Below are 25,129 nucleotides of genomic sequence, written 5' to 3' on the forward strand. Positions count from 1 at the left end.
AGAAGAGCCTGATCTTTGCGTATTTCACTTCAACAAACCTGGTGAAAAAAATTTGTTTAAAAAAACAACTAAAACTAACAGAAAAACTAAGTGTTAGAGCTCCATCTGCTGGGTCACTGGACAAGTAGTGTGAGCTGTGCACAGTAATTAGAGAATGCATTTTAAGTTTTAACAGAATCAAAAGTTATGTTTGTAAATCTGATATTAAATTATGTTAGTCCTCTGAAAGGCGCATTATTTTTCACAGTAGCTGCTCGCTGCTAAGATCAAACTCAAACCGTTTTGTAATCTCGTTGAGCCATTAAATTTGCAAAGTCCGACTCTGATCCTAGTCACTCACATGACTAAAGTTTGAATCTGCTGGGAAACCTGAAGGCTTAGGAATCACGGTGCATGATGTCATGTGTCTAATAACGCTGTGTCAGTCCGGCACATTAATTACACGGTTCAGATTTAATCCATCAAAATCCTTAATGCAGAACACACTGCCATTACTTTAGATAAAACCCCACTTGATCAGATATGTTGATGTTCCAGGTGTTTAACGAGTGTGTATGCTAGGTTACCAGAGTCCGAGGAGGCAAGCAGATTCCCCTGAGCCGGGCTAGGAGGAGCTGTAGAAAAGATGAACGGCATCTTTTCTCTACGCTGAAGTTAACTTCGCCTTGTTCTCTGTTCAGAACTGGAGCCGACTTCATCACAAGCTCATGGACTTTACCAAGCCTGGTGGCAGAGTTTACTAGCAGAGCTGTTTAAGTCTAAAAGAGCAACACAGTAAAAATCTGCAGCAAAGGAGAAACATGCATCTCATTTAAAACAAATGGAGGACAGAGAAAAGGACTCGGCTTAATTGGTTTAGCACCAATACACACTTTAATGTAGGTTTAATGCTGTGACAATATTTCATTAACTGTTGGAATATTTCAATTCTGTAAATACTGATGATGATGATGATTACAAACATGAAACAAAAGTTGAACTAAAACTGCTGCACCACCAGTCAAGGGTTCTGATGTCAGAAAACAGATTATAGTTTGTTAAAATTGTTTTATGATCAAAACAGACATTAAAGATCTCTGAAATAATCAAGTCTACAGAACTAGTCCAATAAATACACTGTCAATCTGCTTTAACCCATATTTTCTTAAGCAGAAGAAAAAAAAACAGCTTACAGAAGCAAGCAGACAGTACATACATTTAAATACACTGTATATTTTCATAAATAACAAAAATGATGTGGTCATGTTTGACTTATCTGAGAGATATTATTCAAATCAAAGAAACGTTAAATGATAGTTGTCTGAATTATCCTTCCTGTCATGGACCAACGAAGCAACGTCACACCAAGCAAAACCTGATTACATGAACTAACGTGTTTTATTTACTCACACTTGGAGACAAAACCAACAGAGTAGCTGAGAGTTGATGCCTATGAAAAAAGGCTCTCCAAATTCAGACAGACCATTGTAAATGAGATTGTACAATATAATAACCATCTTGGTATCAAATCCATTACTAAGGGCGCAGATACTTACTGCTCTTTGAGGGAGACCCAATATAACATGACCCCTCATATTCCTACACCTAACTAAATTAGTGTTTAAAATGCATGAATATTTTAATGTGTTTTGCCTTTTCATTCTTAATCATGAAATAACTGCATAGAATCCCGCCTTTACAACAAACCATCAACATTAACTGCTGGAGACTCAGAGATGTCTGCTACCAACACACATGACACATTAAAACAGAGAACACATTGAAGAGGGACATAAAGACGACCAGGGCAGATCCGGGTGTCCAAATCAGTTTTCAAAATGGCAGCTACAGGTCCTGTTGGGACCCCTTTCGGAACCTGCCAGACCCTCCATGACTGCACATGAAGCAGGATTCAAGGAACAATTTCTTATAGCAAATGAGTCAGAGTATTAAATCTGCTTCCATATGCATCAAAGACATCTAGTTATTATATGCATATAAGTAGTGTATATTGCTGTATATTAACAGGGAGGTTTAGATGTAGTCAGCACAGCTGTCATATCTTATATCTCAGGAAAAGGCAGCAGATCACATTGTTTACAGTTGGCAAGCATGCACAATAATTCAGCTTCTGGAGCCATGTTATTGTCCACAGTGGCTCATGGACTTTCAAAGTCATGTGATGGCCCACACAAATGTGGATGAACATCTTGTAGGAGGAATGTTTTTCTCTGTTGGAAGGCCATTCAGAATCCACGTCGCAATCTATCCAAAGTTATTCAGCTACGAAAGCAAAATAATAACCCTAGACCTAGCTTAGCTCGGTTTTGTTGTTTAGCCATCAAATGTCGGCCCTTACAACCCCCCTATGGCACCAGGTCACTTAGAAGAGAACATATCTGAGTAAATTACTGAAATCCTGTGGGAAACTGATTTGAATTCTTATGTTTTCTGTTTCTTAAAAAAGCTTTGTCAAGCCTTTGAAAAGAAGGTGGACATCTAGCCTCTTTTAAAGAGGCCTACAGAGAGCCACTCAGTTAATTCCCCATAAATCATTTGTTTATTGGTTTTATGATGCGTGTTTGGCCATTCTTTACTTGGTAGTCAGAACAACCAACACCAGAGTTAAATCAATGTACCTGGGAGAAAACCTGAAATAAAATGCATGTTATATTAACATAGGCACTGCTTGAGCAGGTACGCTATTATATGAAGTGTAAAGGCATGTGTTGGTCCAAACTTTTCTGTTGGAGGAATTCTTCACCACAGACTGGGCAACCAAAAGGTTGCCCCCCCATATGTACGTTGATGTGTGAATCTAGATGAGTTTTTCGGGAGAAACTTTTCCCACAGAAGTCACAGCTATAAGGCTTCTCGCCTGTGTGGACCACCATGTGTGTATCCAGGTATGTTTTACGGTTAAACCTTTTGCCGCAAACGTCACAGCCAAAAGGCCTTTCCTCACTGTGTGTGGTCATGTGACCCCTGAGGTGTGTTCTACGTTTGTAACTTTTACCACAGATCTCGCAGCTATGTGGTTTCTCTCCGGTGTGGACCACCTTGTGCGCCTTTAGATTTGTCTGCCGGTTGAACCTTTTACCACAAATGTCACAACTAAACGGCTGTTCTCCTCCGTGAACTATCATATGCGTTCGCAAGTTATTCTGATGCCTTGCCGTTTTACCGCAGATAGTACAAACATAGGGCTTCTCCCCCGTGTGGATTCTCATGTGCGTCTTCAGATTGTGCTGATGCTTGAATCCTTTACCACAAACTTCACAAACAAATGGCTGCTCCTCTGAGTGGACTCTCATATGTTTCTTCACGTCGTGCTGGTGCTTAAATCTTTTTCCACAAACATCACAAACAAACGGCTGCTCTCCTGTGTGGACTCTGATGTGAGATTTAAGACTAAACTGATCTCTGAATGTTTTGCCACATTCATCACAGCTGAAGTTTTTCTTTCCTGTGTGGACTTTGGTCTGTGAATTTGGATTAGGCATTGTTTCAGAACCTTTGATATTAGCTCCGCAGGCTCCCTTCCAACCACTTTCTTTCGCCGTCAAAGGTTGCTGCCAGTAGTCATAACCATCATCTTCACTGACATCAGTCTCAGAGGATTCTGCAGCCTTTCTTTCTGAACCTAATTTGAATTTATTTGGACCAGGCTTCCAGGCAAGTTCCAGTTGTCCACAATCTCCATCAGTTTCGGTTTTGATCCATTTAACGGAGCTGGTGGTCGGACGCTCTGCCTCTCTGGGGTCTAAAGTTTGACTTTCATGAAGCTGTGAGGACTCCGATTCCTCGTCATTATCATCTTCACTCTTCACAACAATATTAAGCGGGAAGTTGATGTACTCTGTCTCTAGCTGCTCTCCTTCCTGACTTATCCAACTTTCCTCAAGTTCTTCCTTTATGAAGGGGCCCTCTGAGTTCTGTTCATCCAAACTGGGGCTCCAAGGAACCTCTTCTTTATTCAGTGGATGATGGTTGACATCTGAAGACAGCAAACACCAAAACATAAGAATGTTATGAAATTTCAACATTTAATTTGTACCTGTAGTGCTTTAAGGCAACTCGCTAGAAAAACTTTGAACAGAATGAGAAAATAAAGATAAGAAATGCTCGTGGTAATTAGTGTTTCACAGACAAATTATTAAACCGAAACAAGATTTTTATGAACATTTTGTAAAGCAACAAACACTTACGATTATTCAAGGTATCTATTGCCTGAACTATTGTAAGAGAATAAATGTTGGTCATGATCAGACATCCCCTCAACATTTAAAATAATCCAGAATCCTGCAGCTCCTCTTAACTGGGACAAGGAAGTATGAACACATAAAGCCAGGTTCACCATCTCTTCATTGCTTCTGTGTCCATTTAAAAATTTATTTTAAAATTTTATTCCTCCAAGACACATCCAATCTATGGCATCTCTATAACATCCACACGCCATTAAGAGGACTCGAAGTTAACCAGCCCATTTCTCCTAGACCAGACATCTGCAACCTGCAGCTCCACAGCTCCACGTGGCTCTTTGGCCTCTCCTCTGTGGCTTTAACAAACCAAAAGGGAAATGTTTTTGATAATGGACGATGTAGGAAATTGACGTTTTATGAGATTTCTCATAAAATCTGCACGATACCTACGGCATTAAAAACTATGCTCTTTTTTGATTATCCATATTTACAGAAAAGGCTCACCTCATTCTATTTTTTTGTAGTAGAGAATTCATTTTGTTCTAAAATTTAAAAAAATAATACATCTTAGTTAAACTTTATTAGTTGTCATAATAAAACATTTTATGTAGTACATATTAATAAAATAATTTTTAGCTGTTCTCATTTGTAGTGGCAGGGCCAAAATGGCCCTCTGTGTGGAAAAGATCGTTAACTCCTGTACTAGAAGTATTGGTAATCAATCGTAAAATGTACGGATGATCAAGCATTTGCTGTGGCTGATTAGAGAATAGCTCAATGTCCACATATCAGCACTGCTCATTTACAAATGAGTCATTAAAATGTTGTTAACCTTCCACCGTTACCAACTCAGCGACTTTCTTGCTATATTTTGTGACATTTCAGACAAAGAAAATGGTATCGGCCAAAATCGGAATCAGCAGGTCAGGCTTTGTAAAGATTGGTAATCGGCGATTGGCCAGAAAACTGCAATCGGTGCACCCCTAATGTGAAGCTAATGCTTGATGCTACTAGCTAAATGCTAAATACGGTAGAAGTTAAGACCGAGATAACCCAAATAATTACAAACTACTTCCTACAACAAAATGTGGTGTATATTGAAGATAATATGCTTCTAAGCATAAAATATCTTACAAGCTGTGCTCCATCCAACCAAAAGGCTGAAGATAATGCATAGAAGTGAATTGCTAAACACGTGCTAACGCCGTAACTTCCGGTTTCCAAAAAATAAAAAAAACATTGTTTCATATTGTGGATACTAGACAGCTACATAACCCATGGTGAAGCAAGAACAGTTGTCATTATTGAATTTTATTCAATACACAATTAGCCAGAATAAAACTATAAAAGAAAAACACAGCATATCAGGATACGTAAATAACACGTGAAGCTAATGCATATTACCGCTAGCCTAAAAGTTAAGTCTACTAATACCTCAGATGCACATAAATAAACAACTTAAATTAGCATAAACTACGAAGAATTGCAATACAGTTAGGTGTATATTATGGCAACATGCTGTTACATATTAAATGAACGTTTTTGCTAACTTACAAGCTGTAAAGATTGGTAATCGGTAAACGAAAACGGTGCAAATAATCCATAGAAGCGCATCGATAAACAGGACGTGTTAACGTCTTGACTTCCGGTTTTCAAAATAAAACCGAACATACAACTTCAACCACATAAAATATTGTATTAATTAAACCACAATGGTTCTTAAGTAGCCAGAACATATGGCATAGATTTCTTTTATCTTATTTACTGTTTTATTCTACATTTCCTTGGTGAAAACATGACTCAATTTAATCAATTTTGTTTTTGAATCTGTAATATAAATACATTTGACACTTCAATGCTATAGAGACAGATTCTGAGTTTGTAGATTAACATGTTTTAGTGCAAAATTTGTGAATCAAGCCGGACACCAACTTCCCAACTGGAAGGTGGAGGGACGTGGTAGTGTCATGTGGTGAGGGGGTTTTGCAGTAATAGGGACTCGTCCACTTCATCACACAGATTATCATTAGAAAAGAGGATGATGTTACATCCTCCTTTGTGGAAATATTGAACAAACATCCCAAGATATCAGTCAGTAACTTAAAGCTTAGACACCTTGGGATCTTCCAAATGGAGGACAACCCTAACCATACTGAAAATGTAGTTACAAAGAAGCTCAAGGACAACAAAGTCAATGTTTTGAAGTGGCCTCACAACATCCTTATCTCAGTCTTATAGAAAATCATTAGGCGGAGATGAGAAGGTAAGCAGTCAAGAGGAAGGCACTGACATTTCACCAAAATGTTATTCACAAGCTTCTCACAATAAACAAAATATTTGTCTAATTTAATATCAATGTGGGGGAGTGTTCTAGGTTTGGGTTACATGGGTTTTAAAAAAAAAATGTACAAAATTACTTGGTTTCATATGGATCTAACTTATGCTCTGGTATGCATCCTGATTTGACTCTTGCCTAAAATATGTAAACATACCATTAACACAAAGTCTTAATTTCAGTCAGAAAAGCAACAATGATTCACAGGAATCTTTCATTTTATTCAAAGCTTTATTGTGTTATTTTAACTGTGAAATCTCCATAAATAGAAAAGTGCACAATGCATGAAATCTAACTTTCAGAATTAATCCACTTTGCAGTATTTAAACATACAGTTCATCCCAAATTATTCATAGTAAACGCAACTAAATTCAAAGCAATCTTTTAATTTTAACATGTTTTTTCTGACTTAAAGTAATATTAACATTTTGAATTGGGACAGGACAAAGTCCTCAATTGAATCAGATTGAGCGTTTGTAGAGAGAGCTAAAGATTAGAATGATGCCAAGCAGGTCCTCTCTTCTGACCCAAAAACCTAAAGCTAATCACCATAAACAAATATCAGAAAGCAGTGGAGACATGCACCAATTATAAAAAGGATTTGACTGCTGCAAGGCCGGTATGTAAATTTTAGTAAAATTGGGGCAGAATATTATATGTTGCAGTTTTATTTAGTGCTTGAAATATTCTTTTCCTAAAACAACCTTTGGATTGAATATCTTCCTCAAGTAAATAATTAAAGGATGTTTCATAACAATTTTCATTTATTTAATTAAGATTTTATAAGTTTCAGTGTAACTTCAGGTAGATGATTACTCAAGAACTATGTTATTTTTCACTTACACATGATACAGAGATCATTTGAAAGCCATTTAATTATTTTTTTTTAATAAATGCTGGAAGAAAAAAAAAATCCAGAACATCGTCCAGAAATGATGCATAGAAAAATGTAAAAAATGAATGGCTGATTTCCAGATGGTCTAAAATACATGTTGGATATTTAAGCTTTATCCCAACCAGATAACCACAAAGCTACGACAAGCTAACAGTAAACTAAACCATCTGACATTCATCCAAGACATGGCGATAATCCAGTTACACTGAAATAACTGGGATCATGTCTGATAACAAAAAGAATGACTCGGGTATTGACGCAACAACATAAATTGTTTGCATCTCTATTCCAGTTTGACAGCCTTAGAGCTACTGTAAGCTAACAGTAGAAAGCTCCTGATGAAACAGCTGCTTCTTACCTGCGGATTCGTTTCTGCAAACATCCTGCGGCTGGTGATCTCCAAGCTGTTTCATCCGCACTTTGTTCTCTAACGCCAGACTTTCAATGCTGCTCTTATTAACATAATCCACTTCCTTCATGCTGTCTTTTTTTCCTTACAAAAGGCTCGGCGATTCGGGCCTCCACCGAACCCAGCACCGACTCGATCCAGATACAACATCCGCTCACATTATTTCGGTCAGACTTAACCTCTGGAAGTTGTGCAGGAGACCGATTTAATAATTAACAGACACGGTTCCATCAAACGTTTTTTTTAATGATGGATAACTGTTTAATTGTTCTGTTTTTTGATCAGGCACCCATCCAGACAACTTTTTTCTCGTGTCACCATGGTAATCACATTCTTCTCCGTCTCCCAGACACCGCATTGACTTATTACAAACGACACGTCTGCGCCTCCGCCATATTATGAGTGGCAAGATACACAACAAATTCAACGCAAGTATGATTGATTTGCTCTCATCAGCCACTTTAGGTATCCGTCAGTGGTCATTTCAGGGGTTTTTCCTCCTATAACAATTCCTTCAGAATGGACCTAATATGTCGGCATATTAGAGTCACTGCAGACAGAAAAAAATAAGAGTGCATTTCCAGCAGAAAACTAGGACATTCTGATATTAATCTCAGAAATTTTCCAGAAAAACACTTTTGAAACTCAGAAATACCCTCATTTTTTCTAGAAAATTTGAGATTTTCACAATTTGAGTTTTTTTTGGCACTAATGTACTCCCTTTTTTTTTATACACAGTGGCCTTAATATCCCGTTGTACGTTCTCTTCTATATACAGTGCTTATAAAAATATTGACTCCCCCTGGATGCTTTACACATTTTACTGCTTTTAAAAATCAATCATCAATCATGATCCAAAAAATCTGCCTGACCAACATTTAGTGGTCAAAGCGAAAGCAGATTTCTACCAAATAACAGCAAAACTCAGTATATAAGGAGCTTTATATCAAATACTTCTTTATTCCTGAATAAAGAAGTACGTAGAAATAAATGCTTCTTTATTTATCACATGTTGCGCTAAGGTGGACATTAGGAAATTCATTGCTCTCCTCTGGAGACCACACGGATCACGTACGAAGGGTGAGCTTACAGTCAAGTTCCATTATATTTTGTTGCAAAATCTGGAAAGAATTGGGGATTTTGCCACAAAACAAGTTCATTTTCTTCCCAAAAGTGTCATTTTGTTTCAGTTCATATTGGAAGTACATTTATTAAAAGTGAATTTGTAATCAACAATTCAAAACCTTTGATCATAACCACAAACCTTTAATAAGAATGTTTCAGAACCCCTGGTCGAAAATAAAATGACAAATAATGCTTTTCCCATGCTTTATGTTGCAGTTTCTTACTTTTTCACGAAGACGAGTTAAATATTACTTCATACCTATTGCACAGAGACTGCGTCCTAATGTCACTGTCAAAGTAACTAATTTCTGTGTCAAAAATAGAGGAGCACATCCTAATTCCACAGTCTAATTTCTGTTGAAGACAATGAGTTGACAAATACAAATGTATATTGCAGAAAGTATTTATTTATTTAGTGTTTTTAACCACTCTGTTATTGTCATGCAACACAAACTGCTTACATGATTAACCAAAGCAGTAATTAGTCAACAGACCCCAAGGCTTAGAGCTGAAGAACATCTCTGTCAAACTCAAGCTGACAGATGAAAATCAAATTCTCCCAACATGTATACAGAACATATGTAAACACAATATTCCCCCCAAATTAGTTAAAATTAGAGAAACAACTAATTCATATCAACCCACTTATGGGTGTTTGTAGTGATGCCACCGGTCATTAATCTGTAACATCCCCTATACTACTATACCGGCTAAACATAATATCCAAACTAATCAACATAACACTTCACTTCTTAAGAGACTATTGGATACCTTTTTAGTTAATTTTCAATAAACCTTTTGGATTTATTGATTTTAAGATGTATATTTGGCCTAATTTCCATTTTTCTTACAGAGACAGTTACCTAGCTTACAAGTCTACACATTGCATTCACACAAACTCTCATTAGCCTAGGTGTAATGTCATATGCCGGTCTAAACTTCCCTGTTGAGTGAATTCCTGCCCACAGACGGCACAGCCAAACGGTTTTTCTCCTGTATGAACTATAATGTGTGAATCCAAATGCGTTTTTCTGGTAAATCTTTTACCACAGAAATCGCAGCTATAAGGTTTCTCGCCTGTGTGGACCGCCATGTGCGTTTCAAGGTATGTCTTACGGTTAAATCTTTTGCCGCAAACTTCACAGCCAAAAGGCCTTTCCTCAGTGTGGGACGTCATGTGAGTCCTGAGGTGTGTTTTCCGTTTGTAACATTTACCACAGATCTCGCAGCTGTGCGGTTTCTCTCCGGTGTGGACCGACTCGTGTGCCTTAAGGCTTTTCTTACAAGTGAACTTTTTCCCACAAAGATCGCAGTCAAACAGACGCTCTCCTGTGTGAATTATCATGTGCGTCTTCAGGTTGTGCTGAAACCGTGATCTTTTCCCACAAATATCACAAACATAGGGCTTCTCCCCCGTGTGGATTCTCATGTGCGTCTTCAGATTATGCTGGTGCTTGAATCTTTTCCCACAAACTTCGCAGCAAAAAGGCATCTCTCCTGTGTGGACTCTCATGTGTTTCTTCACGTCGTGCTGGTGCTTGAATCTTTTACCGCATACGTCACAACCAAACGGTTGCTCTCCTGTGTGCACTCTGATGTGAGACGTAAGGCTGAAATGATCTCTGAAAGTTTTGCCGCATATCTCGCAGCTGAAGTTTTTCTTGCCTGTGTGGACTTTGGCCTGTGAATCTGAATTTTTCTTCACTTCGGAGCATTTCTGAATAACTGAACAGTCTGAAGAATTTTTTTCTGTGTTGCGTCTCATGTGTCTCCTTAGAGACTGCTCGTCCAGAAACTGTTTACCGCACTCGGAGCAGCTGAAGGCCTTTTTGGAAGCATTACAGCCTGCATCACTGTTCATGCCTCCCTCAGCTAACTGGCTTCCCTTCCTTCGATTTTCAGTACCCACCATAGGTCCATGCCAGTTATTATAACAGTGATTATCCTCATTTTCGCTGGCTTCATTCTCTAGGGAGTCTGCAGCCCTTCTGTGTTTATTTATTTTGAAATTATTTGGATCGGTCTTCGAGATAAGTTCCAGTCGGCCCCAGTCCTCTCCATCAGTTTCTGTTTTAATCCATTTAAACGAGCTGCTGGTTGGAGGTTCTGTCTCTCTGGTGTTGGTTTGGCTCTGATGAAGCTGTGAAGACTCCGGTTCCTCTTCATCATCTTCGTTCTTCACTACAACATTGATTGGGAATTTTGCGTATTCAGCTTCATCTCCTCCTAGCAGCTCGTCTCCTTCCTGACTGATCCAAAGTTCCTCCTCTTCCTCCTTTACGTAGAAAGGCGTTGCATCCTGTTGGCCCAGACTTACTTTCCAAGAAATCTCGTTTTTCTTCCCCCAAAGATGCTGATTTTCTGAAAACAAACACACACACACACACACACACACACACACACACACACACACACACACACATTAAATAACTGTGACTTTACATACAGTATGTTATAGCTGAATATAGTACACAATTTAGGTATAGGGATGCAGACAATGGTTAATGGTTTGTTAAGATTAAAATTGGTTCCGATCGATTAACTAGTAACATCCACTTAGGCCTTCTTTTAGTGTTGTGGTTTGGCCCCCGCCCAGAAGATGGCGACGCTAGTCATCCATAAGCAGAGCCAGTTGTAAGAGAAACAAATATGACTGAAGCTACATGACTGAAGAGGAAAGCGAAACAGTCCAAACAGAGGCTGGTGCGGGATGCAAAATGCACTTTATGCAGCTCTGTTTAGCAATATAGTTATATTGCAATATAGCAATATAATATAAGTTCAAGCAGTTTCTTCCACTTCGTTAACACGAAGTGGAAGAAACAGGATGGCAATTAATTCTGCCATCCTGAATTAATTGTTTCACATATATTATTCTCTTCATCTTTTGTATTTCTATACAGCAACCACAGAGGTTCCCATTTTGTTATTTAAATATGTCTATGATTAATAATGTGAGAAAACGAAACATTTTCTGATGAAAAATGAGCCCTGTAATAGAAAGAAATGTAATGGAAAGAAAGCTAACCTCGTTGATAGAAGAGAAAACATAGTTGTTTAAAAAAAACATTGTCGCTTATTTAAGTTAGTCAATAATATCAAGTTATTCATTAATCCTTACCTTGCATCCCTATTTAGGCATTTAATTTTTCAATGACGAACTGAATTAAAAATATTGGACAAAATGAAAAAATAAGAGCTCACACTAATAATGACTATAGGAGTTCATATCGTGTTATCTGAAATCTTTACATTGCAAATCTCACCTGTTTTGTAACTTATTTCAGAAAGAAAAGAATAACATTTTTTATTTACTGACGTTTTGGTATTACTTTCAAATTAGAGGGGGGAAAAAACTGCCAGAACTAAAAGTTTTATTCCAAGGGAAAAGCATGAATTATTATTATTATTATTACTATTATTATTATATGCTAAAGAAAATAAGATCTAGCTAGTTATCAGGGCAAATGTAAGTTTTGGTAAAGAAACAGATACTATTAATCTACAGTCCCTGCATATTTTGAGCAATTTGTCTAAAATAAATTTAATCCACCTCATGGCTCCACTGATTGGATAATAAAGAAAAGTCTAGATTTGCTTCAGAACTCAAACATGCCTTGCAGTTAAAGTGTTTAAAGACTGAACATTCTTTAAACACTTAAAGACGGTTCTAAGCATTTCAATCTGGGTTGCAATTAACAGGTCCTTTCTATGTCTTGCATAGAAAGGATAGCTTATGCAGTGTTTCATTAATAAGCCCAGTGGATGAGCATCTGTAAGATTTTTTTTAAATAATCTACTAAACGCACCTTTTGAAGTTAGAGACATTTAACATTCCAGTGACAAAATATTTGAATAAAGTTTTTGTCTAACATTCTGGAGCCACATTTGACTAATACTGCAGCTACATGCTAATCTGCAAACTTTTCCTATACGACCAGATAAATAAATAAAAAAAAAAAGACTAAAGAAGAAAAACAAATGGGCCATGTTAAACAAAAAATACTTCAAGATGCTAGTGCAATGCTCGGTCATATTACACAATCAGTTTCCTGCTGGAGCAGATGTTGCCTGTTGCGGTGTGCCTGTCTGACCTAGAGGTTACCCAGCTCAAAGCATTCCTTGACCTCAAAGCTGAGCAAGGGGATCTCCAGCAAGCTCTTAAACTATTTCAATAAGTTACTGTTACTGGGGAAGAGGGCATCATGTTTCTCTCTACCACCACTCATTAAAGGATTGGGGAGGTCCACAGAAACTCCTGCTGTTGACCAATGTTCAGCAGCTTCTCACAAAGGTGGGAGGTTGAAAAAAACCTACAAAAATGATCCTGCAAACAAAACTTAATTGTAGCTTATTTGGACTCTAGGTTTCACAAACTTGTGTTTTTATCTTTGGATAAAGCCTGAAAAGCCAAAGAAGTTGCTCTCAGAGAAAAGACAAAGAGAAGCCGCATTCAATAAAATAAAGGAATAACGATCAAAAAAGTAAAACAGTCGATATACAGTCAAGGTAAAAAAAAAAAAAAAAAAAGAAAAAAAAAAAAAAAAAAAGGGGAAAAAAAAAAAGAAAAAAAAAAAAAAAAAAAAAAAAAAAAAAAAAAAAAAGCAGAACCTCTTTAAATCAACAGGTTTCTATCTTCATCCTTGTTTAACAAAACATGGTTTGATATAAACTGGTATGGGTCATACGCCAACCTAAACACAATGTGTGTAACAATATTGTCTGGAAATTAGAACGTTAATTTAGATATTCTCATTAGCTCCCCATGTTGGACTGAATTGTATATACAATTGTAGAGCTCTTAGTGCAAAGTGGATCTGAGTGGATTTGAAACATTTGTATTCATATTGAGAGAACTGTAAAGTTCACCTGAAATTTTGTGTTTTTGTAAAGTTAAGCTGAAATTTGAATCACTTTAGAACCTAGAACAGATAATATTTATCTTTCATAACCACATAATCATATTTTCCATTTTAATGTTTTTTTTTTAGTTTTTTTTTTATAAACCATGCATCATTACATCTGGACATCCAGGACAGCAACTCAAACTGTTTTCCGAAAAAGAAAAAAAAAAGCAATGCCATGACAGTTGATACTGCCAAAAGCAAGTCTTTAGTTGATAGCTTAGCACTTTTAAATGCTTCATAATTTAATGGAAAAAGACAAGCAGGTTGGGTGATGGTTCCTCTGTATTTCATACAAACAAACCGTCTGCGGCAAAGATGCACAAATATGGGCTTTTCAATTATTTTAAAAGTATTCTTCAAAGTCAGAAAAGTGAATTAAGAATAGTTGAGGAAGAGCTGTGTAAAGATGCTGTGAATTATACTTTGAATTTGGTTTAAAGAAGAGGAACCATAATCCAGAATCATTTGTTTAAGGTGTCTTAAAATAGTTTTAGAACAAAATCAAGATGAATGAACAAAGATAAATAGAAAAACATCCTCACAAGATAAATATATATATGTGTGTATATTTTTTTAAATTAGAGGATATTACCAAAACTAAAACTATAAAGCACTGCTCAATCATATGTAATCTAAAAATCTGTTAACAGAGCTGAAAAGAAACATGTACCCTAAAAATCAGACACATAGAATGGTCTGGTCTGTAAAAATCTATTTTTTCTTATCAGATAGAAAACTCTGGAGTTCATAAAGTGTTTTTCATTAATATTTATTTTAATGAAAAATTAATATTTATTTTTAATGAAAAATCTCTAGAGGTATTTTGTTAATTAGCAAATGTTTATTTAAACTCATACAGTTTTGCATCCTTGTTTTACCAGTGCTTTGAACAGTATGAGTATGCTAGTGACTGAAGACTGCTTTAACATTACAATTAGTAGTTTAGGACTGTGCCCTTTTAATCCTTAAATAGGCAGTTTAAGCCTTAAAGAAGGAATGTTATTAACCACGTTAATCTATTTTCACGTCAGTTTCGGCTACAATTTACAAACGTTAGATTGCGGCAAAATATATTGTATCTTCATAGTTATAATAAATGCAAATCGATTAGGCTGCAAAAACATTTGGAAGGGAGAAAAATTACTCGGTTTCAGATGTACAAAAACACAGATTGGGCTTTTTATCTGCTTCAGCACAGGAGACGAGAGCTACAGCTAGCTAACAGCATTAAATCAGAGCTTCTTCTTACCAGCCGTTTGATTTCTACCAACATCCTGCTGCTGATGAACGCCGTGGAATTTCTTCTGCACTTTGTCCTCTAAAGGCAGACTTTCAGATCTGTTCTGATGAGCATATTCCACTTCCTTCATTGTGTTTTTTGTTCTAACTGGCGCTGAGCTCGTCGAACTGGGCCTCCTCCGAACACAGAACCGAATCGATGCCAACAATACCCGCTCACCATTCAGTCAGATGAAAGCGTCAGATTTACCTTATGGGCCTAATATACATGGTAGCGTCCCTTCAGTCCCTTTAAATAACTTTTTGATAAATATTTCTTAACGGTTCATTTGTTTTAAACAGGCACCTTCACAGACGCCTTTATTCTCCGTCACTATAGTAACCATATTCTTCATGGCTTTCACATACATCGTGAGTTTCCTTTTTTCAAAATTTTGCCTTATGTTATATAAATGATATACTTATAATCAATGAGTTTCGAAACAAAACGCGCGACACCTCAATCTTTTCATCTCACTGCAATGACACGTCGTCGTGTCAGCCATATTGGGAGGGGAAACAGTGCCCCGTTTATGCATTGAAACGTAGCACAGAGCGGCGTTTAAACAAGGTTAAAAGATTTTTGCATTTGTATATTGAAAACGCATGCCTTTTAAACTGAAAATGTATTTTTGTAACTTGCTATTAAACCAAAAAAAATGACCGAAATGCTCGCGAGATGGTCTTCGGTGTTGGCATTAGTGTTTAGCAACAAGAGCTTTATGTCAGAACAAATGGTTTCATCTTAAAGAGTATAAGAGGGACTTTTAAACAATACTTGTGGATGTATGTTGAGGAAACACCTCAAACACATTCCTTGTTTTATATCACGTAAATATAATCTTCAAAATAGCAGGAAGAGAACTATGGACCTTTAAAAGTCTGGAGATGCCACATTAATCTTTTCAAATTATATATAAGCATAAATACCATACCATCCAGCTGTTCAGGAAGGACAATTTTGTGTCCCAGAGATTAGCCGGTTTCAATGTGAAGCTAGTTAGACAGTCATTATTCATAGTTAAATTATTCAATTTCTTCTTACATTGGCTCAAAAACCAAAGCAAGAGGCCATTACTCTAAAAGCAACATCAAAAGCCAGATTGCAGTTCACTCACCAAATTCAAGGACAAAAGACCTAATGGAAGTGTTTGGTCATAATGACCATTATTACATTTGGATAAAGAATCTCGTAAATTTGAGAGCACAATTTCAACTGTGACGTTAGGGGGTGGCAACATCATGTGTGGATGTTTTGTTGCAGGAGGCTCTGGTACACTTAAAAAAAAAAACCTGCATCATGAGGAAATAGCATTATGGTACGATGTGGAAATATAAGCAACATCACAAGAGGCAGTAAGTTACAGCTTGGGTACAAATGGCTCTTCCAATAGACAGTACCGCTAATGACACCACCAAATTAGAAAGTGGATCAAGGACAGCATAGTCAATGTTTTGGAGCAGTCATCACAAAACACTAATCTCAGCCCATAGAAAGATGAGAGTTGAAAAGGTTCATGTATACAACAAGCCTGTTAAACCTCATTATTAGATTAGTTATGATTTCATCTGGGCTATTTTATGAATACATCCAATGCTGATAATAGAATTGAAGGAAATATTAACTGATCGTGGTGTGTAAAAATAGTTTGTTTTTTTTACAGTAAACCTTTACAAATAGACTTAATCTGCATTTGATCACTCAATAAACTCAAAGCAATATGATTTGTTAGCATAAAATCTGAAGCTGCAAAGCTAATAAAATATTTCACATTTAAAACATTTACCCATGACTGTACCCAAGTTACATCTATTCTACCATTATACAGAAAGCAAAATTATTTCATCCAAAGAGTATATGTTTTTAAAAAAAACAAACTTTTTAAGAAAAACAAAGTTTATTTAAGTCAAATACAACTTATTTATATGCTTTAGACATCCATATACTGACATTTTTTCATAAACGCACTTGGTCATATTCTGCTTCTCTGCTTTATATTTAAAAGGTATGTGAAAATAATAACCCAGGAATATAAATACATCTATGTATGTATACAAGTGACTGTTAGGCTCAGTCATTTTTACAACTGGATAATCAGTTGGTCATGATCTGCCAAACTATACTAGTGCATAAACTTATGAGTCAGAAACTTAAATCCACCAAAATAGAAAAAATATGTCTCCTTACTCCAACTTACTTTCAGTCTTAGAGTCTTTAAATGCTAAATTCATGTTCTTTAACCAATAATTTTGGTTTCAATTTCTGATTTGATTTGTCAAGTAGGTGTGCTGGTGGTCATTTAGCAAAGTATTGCTTCATTGGTAAGATTAAAGAGCTTTGAGAACCAAATACCTCAAAGTGATAGCTAACAATTATTTCTATACTCCAACTCATCATGTGTGTCACGCTACCAAAGATGAGTTACAAATTGTACAAAAAAAAACAAATTTGCTTGAAACAGGAGCGACATTAACAATGAGCATGATTTACTTGGTGTTTCTGAACAGTACCAACCAAGGGTAAATGCATCTTAGCTCAGCTTCTCCATCCTCTCGCACAGTTAGAGTTATAAAGCTCATACTTGTAGTAATTAAAGTCAAAATCTACAAAAAAGGCATACAATAAGACAAGCCACCTCTGTCATGGAGGTGAAGAAATTAGCTTTAGGTTTTACCTCCAGGTTTTTTCTCTAAATGTGCTTTTATCCCAAGTGTAATGTCATGTGTCTGTTTAAACTTCCCTGCTGGGAGAATTCTTGCCCACACACGGCGCAGCCAAAAGGTTTTTCTCCTGTGTGAACCGTAATGTGGGAATCTAGATGCGTTTTCCGGGTGAACCTTTTACCGCAGAAGTCACAGCTGTAAGGCTTCTCGCCGGTGTGGACCGCCATGTGCGTCCCGAGATGCGTTTTACGATTGAACCTCTTACCGCAGACGTCGCAACCAAAAGGCTTTTCTTCATTGTGGACGGTCATGTGAGTCCGAAGGTGCGTTTTGCGCTTGTAGCTTTTACCGCAGATATCACAAGCAAACGGTTTTTCGCCCGTGTGAACCGTCATGTGCGCCCTAAGACTCGTTTTACGGTTGAACTTCTTGCCACAGAGATCACAACCGAAGGGTCGTTCCCCTCTGTGGACTATCATGTGCGTCTTCAGGTTGTTCTGGTGTCTCGCTCTTTTGCCACAGATGTCGCACACAAAAGGCTTCTCCCCAGTGTGGATTCTCATGTGCGTCTTCAGATTGTGCTGATGCTTAAACCTTTTACCGCAAACTTCGCAGCTGAACGGCATCTCTCCCGTGTGGATTCTCATATGTATCTTCAGGTTGTGCTCATGCTTGAAGCACTTGGCACAAATTTCGCAGCCAAAGGGCTTTTCCTCAGAGTGGACTCTCATGTGAGATTTCAGGCTGAAATGATCTCTGAAAGTTTTTCCACACATATCGCAGCTGAAGTTTTTCTTCCCCGTGTGGACTTTGGTCTTTGAATCTGCACTTTGCTTCACTTCGGAACATTTCAGATTAACCGAACAGTTGGAGCTTTTTTCTATGTTGCGTCTCATGTGTCTCTTCAGAGACTGCCTGTACAGAAACTGTTTACCACACTCTGGGCAGCTGAACGGCTTTTTAACAGCGCTGCATCCGTTATCGCTGCCTGCTCCCAACTCTGTTGCTCTGCTTCCCTTACACCCCGAGTCGGTCTCTGACAAAGGTTCCTGCCAATCGTCTTCTTCACTAAATTCAGTCTCGGGGGTGTCTAAACCCTCCGCGCCACTCTTTGGTCTTGGAACACGTGGTTTCCTAACCAGTTCCAGCCGTCCCCAGTCCTCTCCATCAGTTTCCTTTTTGATCCATTTAAAGCTGCTGGTTGGACGCTCAACCTCTCTGGCAAACTCTCTGGCGTTAGTTTGGCTTTGATGAAGCTGTGAAGTCTGAGGTTCCTCTTCCTCATCTTCAGTCTTCACGATAACAGTTAATGGGAGTCGGCTGTACTCGTTTTCGTCCAACCCATAATGATACTCCCCCTCTTGACTGATCCAGAGTTCTTCCTCTTCTTCTTTTATGTGAACGGGTTCTGGGTTCTGCTGATCCGTACTGGGGCTCCAGGGAACCTTCTCATTCATCACCTCCAAGGGCCGAACATCTGCTGGACACAGAGAAATGCAAGGACCAGTTTAACAAATACAGTTGCAGAAACGCGAGTCAAAAATCAGTGACACTGCTCAGATGATGATAGAAGTTTTTACTCCAGGGATCACTCTCACAGAATTGTTCAAGAATACAGCACAAAAATTAAAAGCTTGGACAAAGCTTTTATTGACATTAATTAAAAGAACATAATAAAATTGAGGCCATCTTTTCTTCTCTTCATGTACAAAGAAACCTCTTTATAAATTACTGCTTAAACAGTGAATGTGGAAGAAGCAAAGCTCAACACTTTAAGCACATGTGAAATTAAATGTCAAATAAAAGTCACCTCTGTGGCACACACAGGACATTTTGGGGATTGTAGTATTAATATTAAAAAAGGCACACAAGTCATTTAGTAACATTAAAAGCTACTGCAGCGCCACACACAGGAGTGGGTGTTCTGCATGTTTTTTTTTTCCTTTTAATAATTTACATTTTTATTTTATAGCTAAAGGTACCATTCTATAATGTTCTGTTCTGTATGCCTCTTCTCTCAACAACAAAATGTCCACATGACTTACATTTGCAAAGTTGGGCCTGGATAAACCACAGGACTTCCTAAACAATATCCTTTGCAAAAAGATGTTTAGAGAAAACCACACAGGGCTTATCGGCAAAAAAAAAGCCTCATGTCAAAGTCAACCACAGTCAGACAGTTGACGTGGAGAAATACTGAGCACTACGACAACAGACTCTTTTGACATGTTAACATTGTAGGCAAGAAAGCCCACAAACATATGCATTTTTATGGATTTTAACAGAAACATGCACGAGATGAAGAGTTGCACGTAACAAGCTCTCCGTTTCTTTGGACTGCTCAGCAACAATTTAACTTCAACTGCAAGCCTCCTAGATCTTGCAGTTCGCTTAAATACTACTTAACACACTCTCTGCTTCTTATTTTTTTTCCCTTAAACTGTTCTACATTTTGTCCTAGAGTGCCCAGACTGGACCAAACTCCAAAGTTTAGTCCACAGAATTTCATCTTGAGGTCTTTATGAATTGAATTAGGTAGTTAACTGTGAGACCTGTTCCCCCCACCCCCAGTCTGGGGGATTGCACCCAAAACCATCACACAGCCTCCATCAAAAGTTTCTATGTGTGCAGCCCACATGCTCACCTCTGCTTCACCCACAAATGTTTTCTTTTCCTTGTAAATGTGGCACCACGTCAGGAGAAATTGTTTGTTTTTTTTCTTCCATGGTCACATGCTTTTAAGCAGAAGCCTTGATTTTCTTTCACTGCTTAAATTCCTCAGATGCAAAAGAATTTACATCTAAATTCACAAGCGTGCATACCAGTAATAGTTTTGGTCAACTCTGGGTTTCTATTGGACTTTCTCTGTCTCTCACGTCGTCAAGGAGGAATTTGGCCTAATTCTCCTTTAGTTTATTGAGGTTTGCAGACCTCAATAGCCACCTACACATTGGTTTCTGCACAGCTCACTTGGGTCCCACCACGGCATTTCAATCAGGCTGAGGTCTGGACTTTGAGTGGGCTATTTCACCACACTCGGTCTTTTCATTTTCAGCCATTCTGTTGGAGCTTTGCCTTGACCCAGTTTCATGCGAGCTTCAGCTGTGGAACAGATGGATTCACATTTTGACTTTGTAGCCATTGTGCTGCAGATTTTCAGCTGTGTTTGGGATCACTGTCCTCTTGGACTACCCGATTTGGGCCAAGCTTCAGCAAACAATTAGGACCTACTGCTTTACACTGCAGAATGATTGAAACCTATAACTCTTTCCAGATTGTACGACAGCAACAACAGCTTTTCTACGAAGAGATCCAAACAAAGCCTGTAAACCTGTGTTTTTATGGTGGTGCTAGTATTGGATGTTTTTTAAATCAGTAAATCTGCAGCTGCCAGATGCACATACACCTCTTTGATATCTATTTTGCGGGTTACAGTTTTGAAAATTTCTAATAATAATCATGAGGAGTGCACAAAATCAGATTTTGAGTCAATCATGATCTTTAAAAAGATTCCAAATTTGGCAGAATTTAAAACAAGGTCTCCAATAACACAGAAAAAAGGTTGCTGGATTTGTCACTAATCACTTAAAAAAATAATAAAATAAAAAGAAAGTCGCTAAAGAGCTCTGAACAATAACTACATACAGCGACAGTTGCAAAGTGGGCAACATTGGAATGACTCTTGTTTCATACAGAAGTGACCTGGTGGGCAGCTCTATCAGCCCTCTCACAGAGCAGAGCAAAAGGTGACAGTGGTTGATTTTTTGACATTTGCAGATTGCTGGATAAGACCAGTCTCATCTAAGAAATAGCCAATCGTTTATTACCAAATAATTATATCCATTTTCTTCATGCATCATAATTCTGCACCAGAAGAAGGCAGACTCAGTAAATCTAGATGTAAATAGTGGCTGATAATGAAAATTATGATGACGTTATTAAAGAGGAATGTGTCACTGAAGTGCACCACACGCACTTTGACAACTCATCCAAACAGACTTGTCAACAGAAGCTGCTGTCAAACCTCTACAAAAAGATCATTTCCATTAGTTGTGCTTTTTTAAAAATTTCTTTCCCTTGTCATGATCTCCCATTTCTAAACTTTAAAATTGATCCATAGACAGTGGCTACTTCAGTAAGCAGTGTGCTGCTGTGTGACAACATTCTTCTGTGCATGTGGGTCGCTTTGGGGTTATAACCCGTTCACACATAAGTCTGATTGCTACCGCATCATTTCAGCAGTATGAAAGACCAGGCAAAAAAACAATATATAAAAAATAAACACTAACTCGTATTTCAGCAAAAATGAATCCAAATTGGGAAAAAAACTCCTGACTGGTATTAATCAAATTATTGGACGTTTATCCTGACCGCTGAAAAGGCCCAGGATTTATAAATTTTTTGAATGTTTTGTGGCAATATGTAAATACGCAGCATGGCAAACCCTTCAACTCCCCCCAAAAATATTCTAAAAACATCTGGATTTAACTACACAAATAGGCATAAGACTCCTTTTAGATAATTACTGAATGGGTGGATATGTTTCAGCTGGCAACAAGTTATTTCACCCCAAATGATGCAATGAATAGCTTCTCATTTCTTAAAACAATCATGTGGAAAGACATCCTGCGGTCACGGAAAAGATGTTGGTCAAATCATTGCCATGCAGAAACAGAGAAAAAAATCTAAGAAGACTGCAAACAAGTAAAAAAAATTGAGTTAAGAACTGTCCAACACATTACTAAAAAAACTGTAATGTTAGTGGGGAATCATTGCCTTCAAGAAAGAAATGTAGTCTGAAATATATCATGAATGATTGCAATCACCAAAATGTTTGGTGACACCAAATAAAAAAAAAACAAAAAACAAATTCAAACTCAGGGCTATGTGTAGTAATGAAAATAAGAGTATTTCCACACACACAATGTGAAGGCAACTCAAGGGATTGGAACTGAACAGCTGTGTAGTTATAAGAAAACCACAAACCAGTGAGACTAGCTTAAGAAAGTGGCTGAAGGAAGAATAAAGATTGAACTCGAGAGCAATGGAAAAAGGCCACCTGGTCTGATTAATCCAGATTTACCCTGTTCCTGAGTGATTGGTGCATCAGGCTAAGAAGAGAGGCAGATGAAGTATGCTCCCATCATGCCTCGTGCCCTATTGTACGATCCTGCTGGGTCAGTGCGATGATCTGCTGGATGGCACCACAGTAGTCCAAGATTACAAAGCGAGAATTTATTGCACTAAAGTTGCGAAAGAATGGTTCAGAGAGCATGAGACAATATTATCACACATGGATCGGCCCCCACACAGTCTGAACCTTAACCCCACTGAAAATCTTTGGGATGTGCTGGAGAAGGATTTGCACAGTGGTCAATCTCTACAAGATCGCAGTGAATAATTGATGCAGCACTGCATGGAAGTAAATTTTGTGACATTGCAGAAGCTTATCAAAACAATACCACAGCAAACGCATGCTGTAACCAAAGCTAAAACCAGCCCAACAAAATATTAGTTTAAGATTTTGAAATTGTACCTCAATTTATAATGCTAGTCCACAACAGGTTTAAATGTAAACAAATACAAATTGCCACATAATTTCAGTTTTTAAGATCTGGTTTCACTTTTAATCTTCACCTATGATATTCAGATGACTCAAGTGAAATTGTTTGACAGTCTAAAAACGTTACTACACCTCCTGATAATCAGTTAATCAATGCATTTGATTAGCATCACCTGGCTGCTACTTATGATCCGTGTCTAGTCAGGATAGATTTTTTTTTTTTCCATTTTATTTCTACATTTTGCTTCATGTGTTTCTAATTCAATGACACTGTTAGACGTTGCGTTCGGTCAAATCTAGATGTGTTATAATTTGTTGAATGTTTATGACGTAATTTGTTAACATTTTAAAACCCTGATCAATATAACAGACGAGTTTAGGCTCAAACCGCTGTGTATGCGTTCATTGCTCCATTTGTTCATTTCAGTCAACACTAGCAGAGCCGAGTGGTTTTCATGAAAATGCTCGGAGCTCCACTTTAACGCATTCATACTCGGAGCAACAGCAAGCTAACGGCAGAACCTCCTGGTGAAATCAGAGCTTCTTCTTACCAGCTGTTTGGGGTCTACCAACATCCTGCGGCTGGAGGACACCGAGCTGTTTCATCTGCACTTTCTCCTCCAAAGACAGACTTTCAGTGTTGTGATGGACATTATCCACTTCCTTCATGGTGTCCGTTTTCTGTAAAACGAACCGGAGGCTCGTTTCACACGAACCAGGCCGAACACTAACATTTCTGCCAGGCTGGATCCATGGAGCTGTTACAGGAGCTGGAAACATTCTCCGACAGGGCCTCGGACTCTTTCTTTGTGTTGGCGTTTTCTGCCCTCCTCATCCCCCCCGAGGTTTTAGAGCAGGCATCTCCACAGCCGCCTCATTCTGTGTAACCCTAGTAACCAAAGAGCTCCCCCCGCCGGAGCACAAGTTTGCTTAAAAACAGCACGGCAGTGCGGTTGCCATATTGTGAATGGCATATTTACCCACTTAAAACAATATAACTCGGCCTAAATCAGGACTCAATTTAATGTTAAATTAATTTTGACCAATAGATGGCGCATACAGTAATATGTTAATTTTTGAAGTAATAAGTAACAGAGACAAATACTGAACAAAATCTTCTAGTCAAAATAGAAATCCCTTAATTTACCTTTAGAGATACAATAAAGTTTAGTTTCACTATTTTCTTCACTTGAGAGGTGCTGTGAAAGTCTGTTTACTGTTTCAAATAATAATAATACATACTACAACATAATCAGCCATCTCCATAGTTATAACTGAAGAATTAATCAAGGAATTACGTCTTACCGAGCGGATTATTAAAGCTGTCATATAGTTACGGTCCAGTACAGTGTTCACAGTTGGGTCTGTGAACACTGTTCAAGCCTGTTCATATCAGGCTTGACCAGATATGCCAAATGTTAGACGGGATGTGAAACTAATAACTAATTTTGTGGGTTTGCCTCCATGAATGTACCAAATATTTCAGAAAGCACAAAATACTGGGAGGAGGATAAGCAAATATAAGGATTTACACATGCAATCAATGAAACAATCGTTCAAATTTTATTAGAGGACACTTCAGCAAAAAGGCATTTCAAAATGCTTTACATCATAACAAAGTCGTATAACACACTGTTATTTGCAATGTGATTTACGAAACATGATAGAAGACATTGTCAAATATTTGGAATATCTAAAAAATATAAAATTTAAATAGTAAAAATATAGATTAGAAATATTCCCCAACAGCAACAGGAATTTGGAACTGCAGG

The 25,129-nt window shown here is 37.7% G+C and overlaps 3 protein-coding genes across 4 annotated transcripts; all 3 read right to left on the reverse strand.

Annotated features, from left to right (window-relative positions):
* Positions 1-844: 844 nt before the first annotated feature.
* LOC103147039 (gastrula zinc finger protein XlCGF57.1-like) lies at positions 845-8,122 on the reverse strand. The gene is made up of 2 exons (XM_007565185.2): positions 7,770-8,122; positions 845-3,976 (listed from the first exon to the last, which is right to left on the reverse strand). The coding sequence occupies exons 1-2, from the start codon at positions 7,888-7,890 to the stop codon at positions 2,685-2,687; spliced, it is 1,413 nt and encodes a 470-aa protein (XP_007565247.1). The 5' UTR covers positions 7,891-8,122; the 3' UTR covers positions 845-2,684.
* A 1,210-nt stretch (positions 8,123-9,332) lies between these two features.
* LOC103147040 (gastrula zinc finger protein XlCGF57.1-like) lies at positions 9,333-15,464 on the reverse strand. The gene is made up of 2 exons (XM_007565186.2): positions 15,102-15,464; positions 9,333-11,306 (listed from the first exon to the last, which is right to left on the reverse strand). Exons 1-2 carry the CDS (start codon positions 15,220-15,222, stop codon positions 9,850-9,852), a joined length of 1,578 nt encoding a protein of 525 aa, XP_007565248.1. The 5' UTR covers positions 15,223-15,464; the 3' UTR covers positions 9,333-9,849.
* A 1,552-nt stretch (positions 15,465-17,016) lies between these two features.
* LOC103147042 (gastrula zinc finger protein XlCGF57.1-like) lies at positions 17,017-24,310 on the reverse strand. Of its 2 annotated transcripts, none has more exons than XM_007565187.2 (2): positions 23,909-24,310; positions 17,017-19,274 (listed from the first exon to the last, which is right to left on the reverse strand). In XM_007565187.2, the coding sequence occupies exons 1-2, from the start codon at positions 24,135-24,137 to the stop codon at positions 17,833-17,835; spliced, it is 1,671 nt and encodes a 556-aa protein (XP_007565249.1). In that variant the 5' UTR covers positions 24,138-24,310; the 3' UTR covers positions 17,017-17,832. The 2 variants fall into 2 exon arrangements, with proteins under 2 accessions (XP_007565249.1, XP_007565250.1); XM_007565188.2 differs by having other exon boundaries at positions 17,017-19,271; positions 23,909-24,309.
* Positions 24,311-25,129: the final 819 nt, after the last annotated feature.

The sequence above is a fragment of the Poecilia formosa genome, unplaced genomic scaffold, assembly GCF_000485575.1.
Source record: "Poecilia formosa unplaced genomic scaffold, Poecilia_formosa-5.1.2 Scaffold173, whole genome shotgun sequence".
In the NCBI taxonomy this organism is placed as follows: Eukaryota; Metazoa; Chordata; class Actinopteri; order Cyprinodontiformes; family Poeciliidae; genus Poecilia; species Poecilia formosa.